Raw genomic sequence first — 21,878 nt, 5'->3', positions numbered from 1 at the left:
GGTTACGTGCCTGCCTGACTCCAGGAGTCAAACCCTTCTGTACTCATGAAGAGCGTAGCACCTCGATGGGATCTTCACGCTGAGACAGATGTGAGGTTTAGGCAACTGGCAGAGCCAAGGAATGTAGCTGTTCTTTAAAAACAAATGTTAATGCTCTTTCCATTCTAACCTCCTCTTCAAGTGGAGAGATGTTGTTTTGAATCACAAAAGCATCACCTTGCCTATTCAGGAGTAGAAACTCTAGGGAATATAGTATAAAACTAAGTCTGAAACCCATCCAACCATGTTATAAAACTCATAGGTACAGGTACTGCTTAGATATTTATTAAGTTTACACCAATCAGTTACAGGAAAGTAGTGCTGCTGGTAGCATCTCTTGAATCCATAGGAAAACAAGATACAACTTGAAGATGCTGGCCAATGGAGACTGCCCCGCGAAAGGGACGGTCTTCCTTGCCGGCATTACTTCCCTTACTTGCTCCAGTGCCTGTGAGATGTGGAGGTGAGTTGTACCAGCTCAAACTATTCTGCTTCTCTTGCCAATGCAAAGAAGAAAAGTTTGTTACAAAGGTGAAGAGATAGTAGAACACAACAGATACTGGTTAGACAGTAAGTAGTTGCTCATGTTCCATGGCATAAGGATAGAAAATGGCTATTACAAGTAAGAAAAAAATAGTACTGTGAACACCATTAACTGCATAATTGAATCCTTCTTGCTCAAGTTTCTTTTCTACTCTTGCCAATAATTTTCCACTATGCATTTAAAGCATTAACACCAACATGTGTTACCACTTTTAGGCATCTTGTCTTAGTTTGTTTGCACTGTCTTGACAAGCTGTACTGTCTTTCCATGAGTGTAGTTAGTTGTGACCAAGTGTGAAATTAAGCTGCTTTCAAAGAATGTTTTGCAAGTGTTTCCTCTATCAGTGTACTCCTGTGGCAGCTGAAATATTATTTACCTCCAGTCTCCCCCACCTTTCTAGTTTACAGCCACATACAGAGCTTTGTGAAGTGTACTGTTAGGTAGCAGCTTCACACGTGCACACACACCATTAAGTGCATTGAGGAAGCATTCGCATACTAGTGAGCCTATTTGAAACCAAGCATCAATATATTGACGGACTTTTTAAATAGGGACCAAACCAGTGCATTTAGACTAGCTGACTACAGAAGTCTAGAACAGTAGGCTTCTGTATTCAGACTGGTGCCAGTGTCAAAGAGAGAGAGGATGGTCTGCTCCCTACAGTGAGCACATGAACTATTTATGGCCTTTGCAGATGTAGGCAGGCCCTTCAAACCAACTGTCGGTGGAGCTGAAGGTAAGAGGAGACACAGGTCAGTCTTGCACTTTATACCAGCTCCTTGGAAGGCAGGATGTCACTAGAAAGGCAGAATTTGAATGTGTGACTGAAGTGATATTATATAGACAGTTTGGTTATAAGCTCAGGAAGTTGGCAGTACTATAAATATGTGCATATGATTTATTGCAACTGTTGGCCTTCACTGGTACATTACACCTACAGGTCATTTTATTCAACAAAATCCACACCACTTAACTCATTAGCTTCAAATCAAACCACAAGCAGTGCAGAATGAGACCAACCAAAAAAGGAGGAGGAGGGGTCCAGAAGAGACATGTTTATAGCCTGAAGTGCTTAGTGCAGACCAACTTACATCCCAGAACCAAGCAGATACAGGCCCTTATCCCAGTGCAAGAGACCCTAGTTCCTTGCTGCAGGGACAAAAGTATCTACAGCCATCAACTATTAATTGTTCTTCCAATTCAAGAGCAGCCAGTGTCAAAACATCATTCAGCTTAGTTACCAAGAGCCCTAGGGTGGAGTGTTTATTCCAGATGATAACAGGTTACAAAGAACTTGTAGCCTACCGTTGGCAAAAGAAAAAAAAGAACGAAAGAAAAGAAAAAAAAAGCAGCCTCACTCACCCACATTGAAACAGAGTAGTTGAACAACTGAAATAAGCCAGGAGGTTTCTTCTACCATTAGCGCCAAATTGCATTTTGAAATACCCAAATTCAGCAAGAGTCACTTCAAAACCAAATAGCCAAGTTCTGCTTTACGCTCACCTCAGCTTTAATCTTTCAAAGCCAGGAGAACAGGAGGAATTCTTGCTCTTTAGAAAAAGAACAGATATAGCAGCTAACACTCTAAAACCAGGAAGCTCTTTTGCCCATTTCCAGTGCAGCGGAAACCACAGTTTCTAAAGACAGCAGTGTAACAGCTTTACTGAAACAGTACTATTGCCACAGTTAGATGGACTTCTCTCCATGAATATTTTAAGTAAAGGCTCTCTGCCTCTTCACTTAGGCAATATTGCGGTACTCTGGCAGTGCCAGACAGCTGTACACACTTTTAGATTGTGTATTAGGCCAAAAGAACTGACTTGGCACAGACCAGAAGCCTTGACTGAATGTTCTCCAGGTTGTTTCTTTCAAAACTTTGTTTCAGTACAAACCAATTGAGTAAGTTGGAATAAAAAGATCTTACTTTGACATACATTTCCCTAGTTTCCCCCTGAACCTCCTAGAAGCCCTGGAAACACAGATTTAGTCTGTTCAAATTTAAATACTTAAACTATAGCAGCAAAACAAAGCAAAATGAAAAGAAAACCAGAAGGAGAGGGAACTTCTCTTGGATAGCAGAATCACTTTGTGTGAACAACAGAGGTGCTGAACAGTAGCTTCTGCTTCTGTTTCTTTCTTTTCTTGCCTCCCTTTTCCTCTGTGAAGAAATAAAATGATACTGTCATTCATTTCCTGTGCAACATTCCCATTCCATGAGAAGATAAATGGTCTTCCCTAGCCAAAATGCCTTTTACAGGGCTGTGACACTTCCTAGACAACTCACTGAGTACCCAGACAGTTTAACTTAAAAAAAAAAATTACAGCAGACTCGAACTCTAAGGGGGACTCCACCACACAACCTTATTGTCATTTGGTCATTCTGACCTCCCAAGACCTCTCCCTCATTGACTAGAGGGGACAATTTCAGCATGATTTGTTCCCACCACTTTCAATAGCTATAAACACACACCTAAGTGGTTACAATATTGCCAGCACAGTGGCAGATAGAAGGACAGTAAGCACGCTGCAGTTAGCTTTTCAGATAAGTACCACTTTCATCCTTGTTCATAAAGCACTACAGCCCCTCCCCGCAATTCCCCATCATTCAGTGCAGTCTACAAACGCAACCTGAAAGCTGCAAACATCAGAACTGAGCATTACAAGTTAGCTTCATCAGTTAGTACCATGCTTAGAGGTTAAAGTGACTATTGGCCAAAAGTCATCTTTGCCTTACCGGGATTCTTTGCTAGCTGGAGATCTTCTCAGCTCCCACTGAGAAGAGAGCTACTTTAAGCTAACAGAAGCCCCAGTCAAACTGTTCAGAAACCACTTCACAACCTGACATTGCACAGAACTGTTTTGTAGCCCATTTTGGTCCCCCAAAACGCTCTTCTCACTTCTTCCAGGAGAGGAAAGTGAAATATTTAGTCTTCTCACTTCAGGAAGTTTTCCTGCTTTTCTTTCCCTTCCCCCCCCCTTCCCTTTTACCTGATAAAGGATTGGATGTGGACGGTTTGTCCAATTTCAGGAGGGCTGCCTCAATAGCTTGGCTGAAGGAATTTTGGAAGCTGGGCACAGGTATGCGGTCAGAGTTGTCACTTTCGCCATCACTATCCACCAGCACAGGGAGTGCCAGAGTGTTCTCATCTGCAAGAAAGGGAAGGGTCTTGAGAGACGAGAGGTCTGTACACAACTTTTGCAGTGCAAATACCTCTCCACATTCCAGATGCTTCTTGTAAAATCACAAGATTTCCAAGATTTAGATGCATGGAAAAAAATCCAAAGTAGTAAATCCAAATTTTCTTACCTCTTGTCTTTGGACCAGGTTTGGACCATGTTTCTGGTTTTGCTTTTCCAACCCTCAACATCTACCAAAAAAAAAAAAAAAGTTGTAAGATCTGATCAACTCCATGTACCAGAATGATCCCGCACATCTCCGAAGTTGCAAGGAAATCTAGGAACCACTTCAGAGTGCTCAAATACTGTGTTGTCTCTGCAAGATTTACCCCACATTGCTTTTGCAGGGGCAGCAATTGTGTTCTCAGACTTGTGCCCAGCTAAGATGCAAGCAATTCTGACAAGATTTGCTCTGCTACACGGCTTACCTGGGCAAAGGAAGGGAAGGGAGACTCTTCTTCTAAGCTCCCACAGAGCAACGGGCTGACCTGGCTTGCAGCAGGTGACAGTGGAGTTGGAACAGACTCTACAGCAAAAAGAATAAGGTAATTACAGCCTGTTACATTGACGAAGGCATTTGTTATGCAGCTTACCAAGATGAAACAGAACCAAGAGTTTTATTATATTATGCAACTGACAATTTTTAATCTCATCAGTTCCATCCATCAGTCATGCTGTGGGACCTCTCTTAAATGTTTCCTCAATGTTTTTATTTAAGGGAGTTTTAGTGGGTTTTTTTGGAGAAAATATATCAAATATAAAACATCAGAGATAGTTTGTGAGTTGCAAGATAAAACATTTGGTAGAGCATCATCAGACAACAACCTGAGTGCTCATCCAGCTACATTTTATTTTAGTACGGCACAGGGGGAAGATGGAGAGGATAGAAAGAAAAAAGCCAGTAGTGTTCTCCTACACTTCTTTTCTGCCCCTTTTTGGTATTTTTTTTTTCTTTTGTAATGTGATTTTTTTGCCTGGGCAAAGAGTTAAAAGATGTACAACTACAGTGTAGTCCTCATATTGTTCCTAAAATGCAGCTAGTGAAAAGCAAGACAAAAAAGACAAGAACGTCTCTTAGCAGTGTCAGCTTTTTGTGTATTATCTAGCGGGTGATCTAGGAGAGAAGCAGTCTTGGATCAGTTTTAAGGAAGTTTAGCTTAATGACCTAAGCAGCAGATCCCCAGAGAATGATCAAGAGCTAGATGGAATGTATTTTTGCAGATGCTCACCTGTCTGAAACACAGGGCTCCTGCCAAGAGGAGACAGACAGAAGCTCTGATGATCAATGCTGGTAGTTTCTCCAGAGCAGGAGGTAAAAGCAGGGAACTGCTGCAGATTCTCTAAAGCAATATGGACCTCTGGATCTAGAAAGAGGTTTTAAATTAAAGAACTAGGCAATGTGGGGAAGACTGTAAATATGCAAGCTGTTTAAAGGACTCTAGGCAGTGCCAGCTCAAAAATTCTCTCTCCATCCTCTGTCTTAGAGACCAGTAAAAGCCCTACTGCTGGATGGAAGCAATTCCTAAGCATTTTTTTTAATTCTTCACTTTCCACTCCATACAGTGATTACCATAAAAACAGAAACTAAGAACTCTGAGCGCTACATGTCGAGATAGCTGTGTCCTGCAATGCCGTCTCTCCCATAATGTTCAAGTATGCAGGAATTGCATAACATCATTTAATACCCTTACTAAAACAGCTTACAATGTAAAAGTTGAGATTGTTCTCCAACACCTTGCTCCAAGTACAAACTACAAACTAAAGGCCTTAGAGTTCATCCTATACCTCAAGAAATCATCTCAGCAACTAAAGGTGACTGGAAATCCACCAGTTATGCTTAAGCAAGACTTACATTTGCCCTGTTTCTTGTTTTCTTCTATCTCAATTCTGCGTTCACGTCGCCGTTCATCACGAGCTTTCTTCTGCCGTAGGCGTTTCCTCTTTTCAAGGTCATCTAGGAGCAACAGAAAGCACTGGATATCAAAAACACACTAGTATTTTTGGTAATGTTTTTCCAGCTTTGAGAACAATGTGTTCAGTTATAGCATGTTAGTAACAAACATATTTACAAACAATGTATGTTCTTCCAAGCATTCAGAGCTTTTTTATTCTATGCATAATTGCTATCTATACACAACTGAACTGGGGTTTTCTGTCCAGTAGTCCTCAGACAGTTGATGCAAGAGGAGTAAACCTGTTATTTACATTCTTCTGCCGTAAAGGGATAAGAACTACTCCCCCTTCTTCCTCAAAGTTACACAGCAGAGCCTACTAGAAAGGTAATACCAACCTGAAAACAACTCCAAAGTCTCCTTGGAAATAGTAGGTGGCTTCAGAGCCAGTTCACAAATACTGAACTCACAGGTGAGGGGCAAGTGACATAAGTAACGATGACGTTGTCTTATATCCTGAGGGGGGGGAAAAAAAAAGCAAATACCTAATGCAACAAGGTTAGAAGCGCCATAGTGACACATGGCTTATGGAGCTAGAATACTCTCATCATCAAATCAAACAGAAAAAACAGGAAAGGTGACAAAGTAATTACTTCATAAACTATAATAACCGTGAGGGATGCCTTGGGTCAGAACCAAATGCTCCAGTATCTCCACCAACCACACTGTAATCATATTTGGATATATCAACTTCCAGCTCAGTTACTGATTTTCTTGCTATTTCTCCCTTCTCACTTGCATCATTGGAATGAAACTCTACAATGCTGGTTCTTCAACAGGCTGAAGATTTAGTTTTATACCCATTTCCCATGGTGCATTTATTCTCACACTAGACTAAACTTATCTTTTACACTGAAGTCCTTTTGATCACCAACTACCGCTTCGCTAGACTGAAACAAGCCAAATTTTGTACTTCTCCTGGTAGAGCAGAAAAACTCTAACCGAGGTGCCTACTACCTCTTTGCACCCATTCTTATTCAAGTACCCCCCTTCTTGCACATGACTGAAGAGTTACGTATAATTGTTACTGGACATGCAAGTTCTTACAATAGTCTCTATCCCAGGTAAAGGAATCTAAGATCCACCCCCTCCTTCTAGAACATCAGTGCCTTAAACACCTTCATTGCCTTAAAGCTGCCTCTATCTCAAACACTGAATTTGTTTTCCATCTTCTTGCTCTACATAACATCCTGACTCAACCCTTGGTGTTCAGAAACAGCTGTTTGGTTCAGAGCTGGAACACTACTTTGGGTTGAGAAATATGATGAGTTAGCTTATGAATACTGGACTGTCTGTATGTAATCTAGATTACATACTGTCTTATGCGAGAAGAGACTTTACACTTTTTTCTTTTTTAATTTCTTTAAGAGCAAACCAATCTTGAGCTTTCAATTCTCTTACTCCTAAGCTTCCTAACATCTAGGAGAAGAAAGTAAGCTGGACTGCAGTCTGCTTATCAGAAACTACCGCAAGGCACTGCAGCTTACACAGATGTCCTTCACAGGATGAAGTGGATTCCAGCTCTCAGTGCTTCATTCGGATTAGTGTGCCTAACACCTGTCATAGATATTATTTCTTATTACCAAAAATAGGCAAGTCTTACCTGTCAGCCACAGTGATCAACTTGCCAAAACAAGGAATCTTGATTAATAATTAAATAGTTACCTCTGTCATTGAGTAGCCAGCTATCTCCACTACAGCTGCAGTTATCTTCTCTGGACTCTTCTCCAAGCTGCCGTATTCACGAACGAGACATCGAACATTCACAGGGTGAAGATACATACACTGTCCATCCTCCGCTATAAGATAAGATATCATCACTCATTCTTTGCCTGTTAATTTTTAATACCCTTTTCCCCACCCCAGTTTCATTCGCTAGTAATAAAATTAGAGCTCCTTTCTGAGGACATAGCAATTTCATTTCACTTCATTAGATACATCTAAACCCTGTAACAAATGTCTTTCCCAAAAAGAATCTCAAAGGAGGCATCTCTACTCCCACGATTCTAAAATTTCAGCGCGCTGACCTTGATAGAAATAGTAAAAAGGAGAGTTGTTCAGATGTCCACTGCTAATTGTATCTTTAGACTCCTGGTAGCTTGTTTCAGCTGTATTTGGTTCTGCAATAGTGTTCCCATCAGATTCTCCTACGGTGTCCAGCTCGGGTACTTTCTCTTCATCCAACACTGCCTCTTCTGCTTCCAAGGGAGGGGGAAAGGAACTTGCCGGATCGGAGCAAGGTTCCACAAGCTCTTCATCAAATGCTGAGAGATACTCCACACCACACTATCACAGCAGAGAGCATACAGTTAGTACTGCATCACCTCCTTCAGGAGGCAGTCATCTCTGCAACCATCTTTAGCACCAGTTCACCTTATACCGCAGTGTAAAGTGACAGAACTAGATATTAACAAGATCTGTCTGAGCAGAGACGTTACCCACCTTTTTCTCTTGGGAAACTGCAGGCTCCACAGCCTTGGAGCTTTCTAGGACCAGTTCCTCAACAGCTGCAGTAATTCCAGCAACGCCATTGTTTTTATCCTGATCAACAGAGAGTGCTGTCTCTCGCTCCTGCAGGTCACCCAAAGGGAACACATTTCAGTTTCCTATTTACCCCAGGACACTCTCACCATAAATATTTTTAGCCCTGTCCTGTACTTCAAGTTTTCATAGATCTATATGCCATCTGTGACAAGAGTGACCCTTGAAGAGATGGCCTTCTCAATATCGGAAAGTACATATGTTGTAGGGTTTGAAAAGGAATATTCTACAGGTCTGTTCATGCATGTCTTACAGAAGTTATCCTAGAAACAGCTATACTCGAGACGAAGTGAAACCCAGCTTCTTCTGAAAGCAGAGCTCTGATATATTTTTGGAAGGAACACCACTCAGGAAGAAGCATTCCATAACTCTGCTATCATGAACACCATACCAGATACCTGGGGTCTAAAGGCTACAGTCTCTACCAACACTTACATCCAGAGACCAGAATAATCACGTTACAAGCATTTTACACAGCGGTGAACACAAAAGTGCTCAACATGCTATTAAAGTTACTATAAACACAAAAAGAGGTTCTCACCTTTAGTTCCTGGATAGCTGCCTCAATAAAACAAGCCTCTGGGGTATGTTTTTCCTCCTCATACTGTCTTAGTAACGCTGCTTTCTCCTCCAGAATCACACACTGCAAGACCTGCTCCCTGGATGCCAGAAGCAGCTTTGAATACTGGCTGTGCTGTTCATCTGAACAGAAGGAACATCATGAAATCATTAATATCCTCATGCAGAGGCACCAGTTTGAATTGTTGTTTCTTCTGATGTTTTGTTACTGCTCAATTTTCTGAGGTAATCCCCTGCAAAGTGGATAATATTTAGCAACAGTTTGATACAAACTCTGCATATTACCATTACACCATCCACGACACAAGCTGGTACCCACATACCTGCTCTGCTTTAACTGCCACTTTCAACCTGCCACTCCACCACCTAGTTGCTAAGCATCAAAAGTCAAGTTCGAGCTTCTTTGCTGGGGAAGTATGACCTTCAAGAAGCCCTGGGTGGTCAAAGTTTCCTGAAACAATATTCTACAGCTTCTTCTCTTCTTTATATACTCAAATATACCGCAGCTGCAATGTTTTGCAAAGTTACCTCCCTTTTGGCTTAAACAGCTTATGCATCCAAAATCTGTACAAAACATTATTATTGAGTCTCCTATGGGAAGCACAGCAGAAATGGAAGATAAACTAAAGAACACCGAGTTCAGCAAAAGGTAGTTTTCTTTGTTATTAGAAAGCCTATCCTAAAGGCTGGTACAATAAACTCCATATCAGCTACAGCACTACATTTACTAATATAGTCCATATATTCATTGCTCCCCTAGGGTCCAAACTCTTTTAAAAGCCTTGCCCACAGAACACCCAGTTAACGCCAGACTTCCTGGGTTTGAAATAATCTCAAATCCAGCATTTGTTTTCTTTTTTTGTTTTGTTTTTTGTTTTAAATCAAGAAATATAAAATCCATTACTTTCAAACACTGCAAAATATGCAAGCACACATACTGCATGCTGAACACCCATTATGAGTTAGGAGACTTGACTTTTTATAGAGAGCTTAAATGCATACAGTCGTTCACAAACTTGGCTACAAAAATCAAATGAGCCAAGACAGCCCACAAAGCAGCAACACTAAGTAAAATTATTTCTTTAGTCACAAAATTTTCATGACACTAACACATACGATGATGATATATTGTTCACATTACTTGAGTGGGGAAAACTGAAGAAATCAGGCAACAGATAAACATAGATTTGCAATAATTTTGATTATTTCCCCATATCTTTCATCCACAGATCTTATCTGGTAATCTTCAATAAGGTTTTCATCACTTTCACTTATATCTTTGAAACAGTTTGTATTCAGAGACAGTTATTTTTGCTAAGCCACAAATTCAAAAGCAAGAGGGAAAGAAATAAATTAAAAGGACACTAAAAAGCCAATAAAAGCAGTACTAGTCACATCAGTGACTGTACAACACAAAATACACAAACTAATAACAAAGTTTGAGAAGGCAGAAGTTTAAAGTGCAATAACTTGAAGGAAAACAGCACACAAGTTAAAGTCTTAGGAAAAATAAAGCGTGGGTGGAAGGCTTATCATTAAGATGTGGTCATTAAGCTTCTCAGCTGCTAAAACCCATGTTTTGTAGTCTGATCTATTTTAAGGTGACAGCAAGGCATTGCTATGGGAAACCTTCTCCACACAAGTCCCAGTCACAGTTACAAGAAGCATTCCAACCACTAGGACTCAGATATACTCACCTCCAATGTGAACAGGCTGCACCACATTCGTCCACTGGGATTTGGGCAGGGCTATCAGAACACCCTTCTCTCTTCTCATAAGTTGCATTGTAATGATATCACCTATTGCATATTGACGTGTTTCCATAGCAACAACACTGCAATGTAAGGAGAAGGTCAGGAGGGTAAAAATAACATTTTAGAAAGATACATCATTTAATAAAAATCAAGTCTCACCTCTTGAGATCTTTCTTGTGAACAGAGCCATAACAAATAGGACATTTACTCCATGTTTTTTCACTCAAGGAGAGATAGTGAAGGATACATGCCCAACAAAAGATGTGTCCACAGCGGGTGATCTTTGCTGCGGTAGGTGGATACAGACATATTGGGCAAGAGGGCACTTCATGGCTACAAATTCGCTGAAATGGCACATGAGAAGAACAGTACAAGTTATAGACTTGGAAATCATCCTGTAGCACAGAAACTAAGCCACCTGTGAGACTACACTAACTTTTTAATCTTTCAGCTCTTTAGTTTCACTCAGTGTACTCAATTTCTTGGTAAATAAGCAGAGACTGAAGTAACACTTTTACTCTGCACATGGAACAACCTTCAAAAGCCACCCATCTGGTATTTCTATTGTAGTGACATTAAAAAAAAAAATCTCTGCTCAACAATGTCTGATTAGTTTCCTCTAATTCATCATCTCTAAGAGTCAGCAGCAGCATCACCTGAATTCAGGCACTGAGAAGGCATCAAATGAATTCTTGCTGTCACCTCACTTAGACAAACAGGACAGTAAAAGTCTGCTCAACTCAGACTGAACTTACCCATTTCCATGAACACCCTAGTTTAGTCAGACGCTTTGTTAGCATCTGTATGTTCCAGAGAAATGATGGCCAAGTAAGCAAGCACCAAGATTTTTCAGATTGCTCACTGGGTCAGGTAACAGTAAATGTACCTTCCCTCCAGCTGTACGGTCTACACCATACACCAAAACTAGCCTTGACAGATTAGAAGCTTCTGCTCAAGGTAACCCAAAGTTCTGGCCACAACTAGCAAGAGATTTTCCATTTTGTTGCTAGGCAAGATGGGCCGCCTATGCAAAGAATAATTCTTCAAAATTCTACATACTCTAGTCCTCTTCCATGGACTCATGCCCAAGTTTTCTGCTAATATCTTGATCACAAGGACTAAGTCTACAGAAGAATGTCAGATACTATTTTTGATGAGCTCCCATCTGCGAAAGCAAGAAGAGGCTGCTAATTTTCCTAATAGATTTTAGCACTTCTCTTTTCCTGTCATGAAAAGTATTTCATAATATATTCCATGACAGATCTTTCCAAGTATTGTGGGAGTGACAGAAGAGGCCTCAAGCTCAGTAACAGCTGAGTTTTACATAATACCACAGAGATTAAGAGGCAGTTAAAGACAAGTTGAGTTTCTTAACACAAAAAAAAAAAATATCTAGCCCATCGCAACTGACCACTTGCTCCACAAAGTCCCAGTTGACCAAGGTATCTGGATCAGCAAAGTGGACTGTGTAGTCCTGTTCTTCAGAGACAACAAACTGGCAGCTGGGGAAAGGCAAAGAGACAGATGATCCACTCAGTTGTTTCTAGAAATTCTTTGAGAACCATCCCACAGGATTCTCAACAGAGCTTCTTCTTTGTCCAGCAGAAAACTACTGAATACAGTTGGCAATTTCTACCAACAAAACCCAGAGTTACATTCCTGACTAGATTCCCATAATACACGTGTGTCTAATTTCGGTTAGACACAACATCACATAGTAACTACAGAGTGAGCTAGGCAGAGTGGTCTTCCAGAAACATTAAGAAACAGCCAGCTACACCAGTGATCTATTAAAAACAGGGAATCCACACTGGAAAGAACATGCTCACAAAAATCAGGACCATTGGAGTTCCTACAAATAAACTTCACTACAGTAAGCCACAAATCAATATGGAGATATCAGAAGTATCAATGCTGAAAACAGCTTTTATTATCTTTGATATGATCAGATACAAGAAGTTCCGAACACACTTCAAATGCCAGTGAAAATGACCATTATTTCCAGTTAAAAGCAGTTCTGCTGGTGGATCAGCATAATGATCTTCATTTGGGTTACTAATACATACCTACAGGCTGGTCATGTTAAGTCACTTTGAAATAGTCATCAGTTTAAGAACTATGACCCATATGAGTAATTGCTTCTGGGACCCACAAATTCAGATTAGCTTTGATCCAATGACCGCCACCCCTATCACTCAATATATTAGTTTTTTGAAAAAAACGGATCGTCTCTTTCATGAGGGAAATACATAGGTCTTCCCAAATGGACTGTCATATTCCACAAGCGATGCTGGATGTGAAGGCAGAAGACTACACTGGTCTGTGTCTAAAGGACTTGCCCAACCAGATATCTTGTCAACAGGCAAAGATGATAACTTCATGCATTTTTATCTGTGAAGTACAGTCATTACCACTAAAAACGTTACAGAGAGGTAACTTCACTTTGGAACAGTCAATGCAAGTATTTGAGGTCAAACAGAATTCCCTGACTGACTGTCCCTTAGAGCTTACTACCTTTGTAGAAGTCTAAGAGCCCTACTAGTCTTCCACTCACTTGGCCTGTAGGAAGAGCTCCTTGTTGAAAGGCTTATGTCCCCACTTGTTCCTTTTCCCCCAGTTGCCATGTCCATTCCCATCAAAATGGCCTGCTTGGCCACGGGGTTCAAAAGTGAAGTTCAGTAAGTGGTTCAGATTAATCTTCTTGGGACCAGAGAATTGGGCAGGGCTGAACTCTGCCCGTTGAGCCTCTGCTACCTAAGAGACAACAACATTTGTTAGAACTCACCAGAATTTATTGCAAAAGCATCAGTACAAGTTGATTACTTGTCCCCATCAACAATTATGTAGAGAATATGCAGCACCCACTCACTCACCTTCTCCCATTCCAGTTCTGCAAATCAAGTACTGCAGCATAAAGAAGTGCATGAGAATCTGAAAGTTAGAACTGAGCGGTCTTACCCCATACTGATCAAATGGAGGAGAGCGTAAAAACAACTTACATAATGACAAGTGAAAGCTGACAAAACCTAACAGCCAAGGTTAGTAACAGAAGAAAGTTGCTTAAATCCTAATAATATTCTTTTAGACGGCCAGTAACACAAGTGTGGTTACCATTTGCACAGGTCATACTTGTTTTAGTTAGTTTTCATGTAATGAAACAAAGAATGAGAATTTAACAGAGATAGCAAGTAATGTCTGACAGTCAGCATTTTAGGTGAGCAGTGTTGCTCATGCACTAAAAATGAAAAAACACAGTCCTCTGTATCAAGGAAAAAAACACAAATAATCTACGGTATTTACACCCACATCAGCATAAGAGGCCTCAGTCTGGTTTTACTCCATCTTGATGGCAGATTGTGCCTAATCTGACTATTTTCCCAATACCACGATCACGTGCAAGTTTGTATGCCCAAGTGGTTAGACAAAAATCACCTCAGACTTAAAAGCTAGAAATTGTATCACTAAGTATTTTCATGAATGGCCTTTGTTTCACGAGATATGCGCATGGCCTGCCTAGGTACCCATTCCTCAGACAGAATTTCCACTAGTTTTACTGTTCTTTTTATTGCAAGTCTCTCAGAGCAGAGAGCACTCCTCTTCTGTTGCTGCAAAGTTGTTCTGATCACACTCAATCTGGCATCTCAACGATGTTATCACCTCTTATTGTTCTTTCCCTTCCCAGCCCAGGAGCTGAATACAGAAGACCTATCTAGGCAGGTCAGAGTGATCCTCTGGTCTCAAGAGAGAAGGCCTTGGAGGCATGGCATTACAATTCTCACCTCATCTCGTCTTCCACCATTACAAGAGCTAAAAAGTTTGCCACTTCCGCCACTACCTCCCCTCTGAGGGGGCATCTTGTTAAAAGCTTTGCTTTTCTGTGAATTGGAGCGACGGGACTGACTGGAAAAGTTCTCATTTTTTGAATATGAAGTTTCTCTTTTACGATTATAACGTTGTTTGGATCCACTCGCATTCTTTCCATCTGAAAGAAAAAAGCAAGCATCAGACTGGCAGCCTCACAGCCTTCATTTGTATCTACTGCATATCATTCATCCTACACCTTAAAGACAGAGCTGTGTTTCACCTGAGTCACTTGGTATGAACACTCTTTAAAACGCTATTGTTTACCCAGGGCATCAGAATACTTCTATCAACCCACAAACTATTTCACTGCTGTTACTGTTCAAAAAACTGGTTAAAGAGTACAAGATTTAGTTGCTATGTTTTACCTTTTATTAGGATGACTAAGTTTTCTTATTCAGATTTGGAATTATTCTCGTAAGTTTGATATGTTTACTGAACCTGTGACAGCTGAAGTGTTTAAAAGAGCATATCAAGCAAAGAACTGAAGGTGTAAGATAAGGATAGTATTATCGCACTATTAATGATCTCCGTAATTCACCAGACAAGCATGTTACCTGGTACAGTCATTGATAAAAAACACATCTTCATGCTCGATTACAAGAAGTTGACATCTACTGGTTCATTTTTCATTCTATTTTCTGAAAACATGTAATTTATCATATACCCTTCCCTCATAAAAATACTGCTGCCTGCATCTGTCTTGAGGTCCTGCTTTGTGAACCTTGTGGCCCATTTTCACTCAACTCTGCCCCCTATGTTTAAAAGGCAACAGGTCCAACTCTGTTTCAAAGCACCCTTTTTCCCCATAAGGCCAACAAACACCAACTAATCTTTTAGATCAATTGCCATGACCAGCCAACACCTTTCAACTCACAGAGCACATACCCAAGTGCTAAGTCCACCAACCCACGCAACAAGGACTGTTTGCCCGAGAGCGTGCCAAGTGCACCACTGGCTCCAACACAGAAAACAGTGGTAGAAAGCACAGAGCAAAGAGAACTAGAGCTTGCAAGAACAGGAAATCAGTCAGGCTCGAGAGAGGTGTGTAAACAGCTGCTGCATTAGACTGCTAGACCAGATGAATGCTATGAGGATATTCCTAACAATCTTAACATAAGATCAGGGCTGTCTTGAGGACACAGCAGACTGCTTAATTGTCACTTGTCACTGCTCTAAGTTTTATTTTGTAGAAGAGTTGTGCTGTTAGGCTTGGGAGCTAAAACTCTGCAGGTCCAGCAAGACCCCAATCCACGCCAGCCATCCCCACAGTCATTCTGGATGCCCCATAAGCCTTATATAAACAGTATAAACATTATAGCCTCATACTAGCTATAATATCTAGGTCCAGTTTATAAAAGCTTACTAGTTTTCCCTTTCCCATTTCATAGCCTGCTCCACCCCTTAAAATAAGTCTTATGTGGAAGACAAATGCTCCACCGTGATTCAGGATCATGTTATTCATATAGGTAGTTTTTGTTACCAGTGCTTCCAGTTTTGCCCTTCCCCTGCACCACTTCCAATCTATCCAAGCATTTAAAGCAGCTGGAATGAGACCACTCACACAGTCTCACTTTTTATTGTTTAATTTACTCTCCCACCCCTCAACAAAAAGAGTGGGGGCGAGGGACTGGAAGGTCCACATTTCTTGCACATCACTGAGGATGCAGCTATTTAAGAACTGGCCATGTAATAAAAATGGCTTAACTGGCTCTTGCGGTGTTCTGTTGTTTCTTGGATATGTCGGACCTCAGTCTCTGCCTGCAACTCCAGCTACAGAAAGACACTACCACTACTTTCACCTGATGCGACAGAGCCATTCTGCAGACAAGCTTTGTCACCAGAACTGGTCATTTACTCTGCTATTTGAATGTCAGACCTAGACACGTTTGGAATTAAACCAATTCCATCAACACCACAGATGGAAAATTCAAACACATGCTCTATTCCTCTAGCTTGCAGTGCTGTAATGCAAGTCAGGCTAACAGGACATGGTTAGAGCGTTATCAGGAAAAAAAACCACACCAGAAGCTGACAAGTACTCTGGGCGTGACCAGGCCTGGCTTAATGATTATCTAGATAGACCTTTTTCGAGAGTGTTTGTAGGGAAGCAGCTATAATCCATGTCACTGCACCTCTGGTAAAAAATTAAGTCATTTTGAAGAAGTTTGTACTACTACAGTTATTCATATGCAAAGCTTTTTACTTAAGAGCTCAACTGTCCCCTTAAATCTGCAATTCAACTGAACACTCTAGAGGTGCACGTGCCTAGTGGGATCACCACAGCTTTGCTGTTTCTCTCTGATCACCAACTGGGGAAAAACAATCAAGAGAATTAAGTTCAGTCTAAAGTGAGTTTTCTTAAATCTTTCCACAGTCCAGGAAAACCTTGTACCTGCATCTGACACAAGAATTTCCTACCACTTATAGTTTTAATCAAGTTAGTCATCGTTGAAGGCACCACTTTTGTCATTCAGCTGGTATTAACACATTCCTGTCACACTGCAATCCTTTCAGACAGACTCCTCGAGCCTTTAGGAGTCGCCAAGAGTTTGAAAAAATGCATTTTAAACTGGAACACTACCTTTCCCTGTAACTAAGCAATGCTATTCCTTCTGACCTTTTTGGCAAGCACATCAGAGAGGTCTCTGCTTTGGGTCATCCGTCCTAGCGTACCCATGAGGAGCAGGGCAGAGGACAGAGCCAGCCACCTTCATGCAAGGGGAAAAGTGGAAGATTCTCACTGCCTTCCTCTCTGGTTAGTTCCTAATTTTAAATAGGGTAGGTTTGGATTTGTGGGCTTCTCTCCCTCTGCCCCCCCCCCCTTGTTTTGGGCAAAGCAGAAACAAGCAAGAACAGCAGTGCTGGTGAGGTACTTACTCTTCACTTGCATCCTCACTTCGTCCTGCTGCAATTCTCATGGGATCTAACCTATAAAGTATCTATCTATCCACACTACAAGAAAACATAGACTGATAAAATAGTGTCTATGTAATCTCAAATCAGAACTTTGTAACACTGGGAACAAAGTTATTCCTGGCTTTGAGGAACAAGTTTTACCACCTGTTGTTTCTCCTGTAGGGCCCCTCATGCTGTTAGAGGACTTCTCTCCCCATAGATCCACCTCCTCCCAACAGGGAGATCACGTTCACAGGACTAAAAGCAGCTCTAGGTGGCTAGAGTGATGCTGGAGCTGCAGGACTGGTTTGCTACCAGGGTGAGGAACGTGGTTTCCTTCCGTCTTTGTCTGCCTGTTCTTTTTAACTGAGCAGTGTTGAAACCAATCGTATTGTGTAAAGGGGTTTTGGGTGGTGGAACAGCAGGCCCCAGCATGATTACATGAAAACACACAAGGCTATTACTACTGCTAAGGCTAATATGCCAGTGAGCCAGAGGTCATGCACTCCAGCTAAGCATGCTCACTCCGTAATAGCAAGGCCCAGGAATGTTTGCAGGAACTCAAAAGTAGAAACAGGAACACTCAGGTGTTGTCAATCAGGTCTCAAGGACTGCAGAGAAATCCAGCAGGCCGACTGTCCCGTAGGTGCTTTACTGCATCCTAATGGGACATGACCCATGCTAGTGCCCTAGTATAACTGAGAGAAACTTTTCTATTGGAAACATTTGAATTTATTTTCTGGAGTAAAGTTTGAAAGGTGGCAAATACAGGTGGAATGTAACTTCCACAAGTACGAGAGCCTACAGTATCCCATTTAGCCTGTTTTAAGCTGTGCTGCAAGGGAAACAGGAGGAGAGGTTACCACAATGTTTAAGAAGTGTTCACTTCTCCATTTCCTCAGCTGGACTAACAGCAGGTAACTCAGAAAAGCATCTAAATGACAAGAGCCTGACTGAAAGTTAAATCCAGTGACTATCAGTGCAAAAGTCACTTATGTAACAAAAGATCAACATTTTGGAGAGAATTGGAAGTCCATAAAGAACACTTGCTATTTCAAAAGAGATGCAAGATTCTTAAGATACCTCCTCCACCTGTCCTGAAACAGGACAGAAATTGGGTGGACCACAGCATCTACACACAGCCACACCATTCCAAGGTTGGTAAGGAGCTGGAGAAAGAAATCCTGCACGGTGACATGCCAGTGTCTTGAAGGAAATGCCTACCAAAACATACCCACTATTTAACACTGCTGCATCCTATGTGCTCAGATTATTAGTTCTTTCCTTTAATCTGACCAAATGAACCTTCTCATTTTAGTTGTTGGTATCCTCCAGTGAAGTAATTCCCATACACACATTTACTCCTATTAAAATAGATTCTTTTTTTCCCCCTCCATGTCCCTTTGATATACCATCAAGGGAGCAACTCATCCTATCTCCCTTTCCCATCCACTATAGTTAAGAAACAAACATCTCAGAAGCAGAACTATGCCAAGCCAAATATTGCTTCTTTTTAATAAGAGGTCTTTAGAAAAAGGTTTTCTTTTTTTAATTGAAAGTTAGTCTATTGAAACAGAAGAGTATTGCAAATAAGGCTTTATCTCCTCAGTGTTCCTCTGTTAATAGCGACATTGTTTCAAACCTATAAAAACCTGGCATCCCACAAGAGTTACTACATAACTCCTTTATTTGGGGGTGAGGTGGAGGTGGAATGACAGGTCCTGCATTTCCTTCCTCACTTCAGATACTGTTTACTCTACAGAAAGGCATACCAGTCACAGGACAGACCATCTTAAACGCCTTATTGAAGGATGTTTATATTCTGTAAACAATCCTCCATTCAGCATCATATACCACTAAAAAATAAGCTATAGGGAGGAGGCATCTCCTGGCAAGACTGTAACAGCCAGTTCTCAACAACAGGAGGCCTCATGTTTGCTAACCTTTCACATTGCCTTTTATAATACATGCACTGAAGTTTATATATTTTGTTATTCCATTTGAAGTCAGAAATCTGGTTCTAAACACTATTTCATACCTATCATGTGATTTGCTCTCCCTCATTTCCATCAATCCATCCATTAGAAGGAAGAAAAATAAGAGACTACCACTGAAAATAAGAACAATATCTAGGAATAAGAAGAGCCCCACATCAAATCCTGCTATTGATGCAGAAAACTTGCAAGCGAGTTAGGAGTCCTTACAGAAAGCAGACTGCAGCTTGCTTTTATGTGTCTGGATTTAAAGTTAAAACTTACCATAATCACCCAATTCTGGTGCAGCCTAGGAAGCTATGGGAGTGCCACAGCATTCCAGGCATTCCCATAGATAGATTCCAGTGGAGTCTATCTTGTGGGAGAGTGGTTAATATAGGTGAATAGCAGGTAATACTTGGTCACTGGGGTCCAAGTGCATTTAGTAAGTCCAGAAAGGAGTTAAACCTTCAAGATACTGCTTTTATTAATGCACTATAGAATACATTGCTACTTTCCCAGAAACCTTAAGTATTACAACTGAAACAAGCCACTAAGGAAGAAGGAAATTAAGGATAGACTGCTACACCACCATTACTGTAAACAGTCTCACATGTACTTCCGGGACTAAAAACACTAATTTTAAACACTACTGTCCCATTTCTAGCTTTTGGGGAAAAAAAGCAAAGGTGCCAGGAACACTCTGCTCCCAATCAGCTTTAGAGAAGTGGAGGAGGTTTAGGACTTACCTTAAAAAGATACAGGACAGGCAGCATAACAGGTAGTCATGAACTGCTATACCAGCACAACAAGCTATTTGCAGTGACAGATGTAACACTTTGGTTTAAAGGCCAGATGAGCAAACAATACACAACTCACCCTGCACTCTTCTAAAGTAGGCTACTGAAACATAGCCTGGAAGGGGAATACTCTGTACAACGTACAGGAAAGGCTCCTTACACAAGACGCAAGCACACTCAACTAGAGTACAGGATAAAGCTAAGGCTCCTCCGACAGGCAGTAACAAATAAACTTTTAGTATAACATCAAAGCCTTGTCTCTCAAGCTGGATACTCCGATGCTAATAGAGATGAAACCTAAATCCTTAAAGGAAAAAAAAAAAAAAAAAGTCTTATAAAGAAAAAGGGGATAGGAGCTACAGCTGACAGAAAAACAGGGCACAAGCCAGGAAAAGGAAGGAAAAAGAAAGCAAAACTAAGCAGTGACGTGAAATGAAGCCTGACAACAGCCAGGTAAGAGACAAACAAGACAAGAAGTTCAGCTTCGGTACGAATTCAACTCTGGCGCCCGCATGCTCCCTCCAGCAGTCCCACGCTGCCCACTGGCTGCAGCCGCGTCCGCGCCCTCCGCTGAAACTCAGGGGCTCTGCAGGACTCGGGGCGCCGGCGGAGCGGGCCGCCGTGCCCGGCTCCTTCCCCCGCCCCGGGAACCGGCCCCGGCCCGCACGCCGCCCCCCCCCCCCCACAGCCACCGGCGCAGCGCTCCGGCCGCGCCGCCCCAACCCCGGCCCTTACCGCCTTTGGGCTTAGACTCCCCCGCGGCGGGCCCGGCCGAGGCGGAACGGGGCTGCTGCGCTTTGCTGCCGGCCGAGGAGCCGGGCGCACCGGAGCCGCAGGGGCTGCTCTTGTCCATGGCGGAGGCGGAGGCTGAGGCGGGCGTCGCGCCGGGCGAGCTCTGCAGCATCAACGGGCGCCCCGGCGGCGCTGGCGAGCGAGCGGCGGCCCTGAGCGGGGGGGCACGACGGGCGCTGGCGGAGCCGGCGGAGGCCCTGGCTCATGGCCCGCGGGGACCGGCGGGGGCGGCGCAGCGCGGACTCGGCCTCCTTCATGGCGACATCTTCTCGCTGCTCCGCTCGAACCGGGGAAGGCCGCGGGAGGCCGGGCCGGGCCTGCGGGGCTCCGGGCGACGACGGGGCGAGCGGCTCACGGAGCCCCGCGGGGCCCGGCGCTGCCTGCCGCCGGAGTGCTCGGCGCCCCCCAGGCACCCACGGGCTCCGCGGCGCCGCTCCGGTCCGGGCCCCGGCTCGGCCGCCGCCGCTGCCCCGTAATGGCGACGAGTCGCCCACAGCGGGGGCCGGGACCCGGATGGAGCCTTTTATAGGCGGCCCGGCCGCGGGCATGCCGGGACTCGTAGTCCTCGGCGGCAGCGGCCCCGCAGGGACATGGCGGCCGCCGCGGAGCACGCCGGGAGCTGTAGTTTCCCCCCGCGCCGCGGCAGCCCGTCCCGCTCGGGCCCGGGCTCAGGTACGACCCGGCACCCCCGCGGGGCACCTTCCCCTCGCTCCCGGCTCCGGGTTACGCCGCAGCTGCGCCAGAGGCCCCAGTCGCAGCCCCCTGCCCCTGTGTGCCGCGGCTGCCCCTCCATGCGGCAGCAGAAAGGCCCGCTCCCCCGGGGGGGGGGGTGTGTGCTAATAAGCAGGGAAAAAAAGAGCTTCGAGTTCCCTGTGGTAAAAATTATTAAGTTCCCTATTAAAAAAGGGGCGGGGAAGGGACACTAATAAGCAGCTTCTTACAAAAGGCCTCATAAAAGGGCTTATCTT

The 21,878-nt window shown here is 43.0% G+C and overlaps 1 protein-coding gene across 1 annotated transcript; it reads right to left on the bottom strand.

Moving 5' to 3' along the window:
• Positions 1-308: 308 nt before the first annotated feature.
• On the bottom strand, positions 309-21,350 carry RNF10 (ring finger protein 10). Its single transcript, XM_067307304.1, has 17 exons — positions 20,854-21,350; positions 14,366-14,568; positions 13,141-13,340; positions 11,998-12,088; positions 10,746-10,930; positions 10,530-10,666; positions 8,795-8,955; positions 8,155-8,283; positions 7,740-7,998; positions 7,378-7,511; positions 6,051-6,168; positions 5,613-5,714; positions 4,990-5,124; positions 4,189-4,286; positions 3,891-3,951; positions 3,572-3,730; positions 309-2,741 (listed from the first exon to the last, which is right to left on the bottom strand). Exons 1-17 carry the CDS (start codon positions 21,020-21,022, stop codon positions 2,665-2,667), a joined length of 2,418 nt encoding a protein of 805 aa, XP_067163405.1. The 5' UTR covers positions 21,023-21,350; the 3' UTR covers positions 309-2,664.
• Between the last annotated feature and the right edge of the window lie 528 nt (positions 21,351-21,878).

Source organism: Apteryx mantelli, chromosome 17, assembly GCF_036417845.1.
Source record: "Apteryx mantelli isolate bAptMan1 chromosome 17, bAptMan1.hap1, whole genome shotgun sequence".
NCBI classification, from domain to species: Eukaryota; Metazoa; Chordata; class Aves; order Apterygiformes; family Apterygidae; genus Apteryx; species Apteryx mantelli.
This window is presented reverse-complemented; position numbering and strand designations above follow the sequence as displayed.

Bases quoted from the DNA above. Each gene is read 5' to 3' on its own strand.
- RNF10 (XM_067307304.1), bottom strand. From the start codon at position 21,022: ATGCTGCAGAGCTCGCCCGGCGCGACGCCCGCCTCAGCCTCCGCCTCC. The intron at 3,952-4,188 runs GTAAGCCGTGTA...TTTTTTTGGTAG, and splicing joins CCTTCCCTTCCTTTGCCCAG to ATGTTGAGGGTTGGAAAAGC. The intron at 3,731-3,890 runs GTAAGAAAATTT...CCTTTCTTGCAG, and splicing joins ACCTGGTCCAAAGACAAGAG to ATGAGAACACTCTGGCACTC.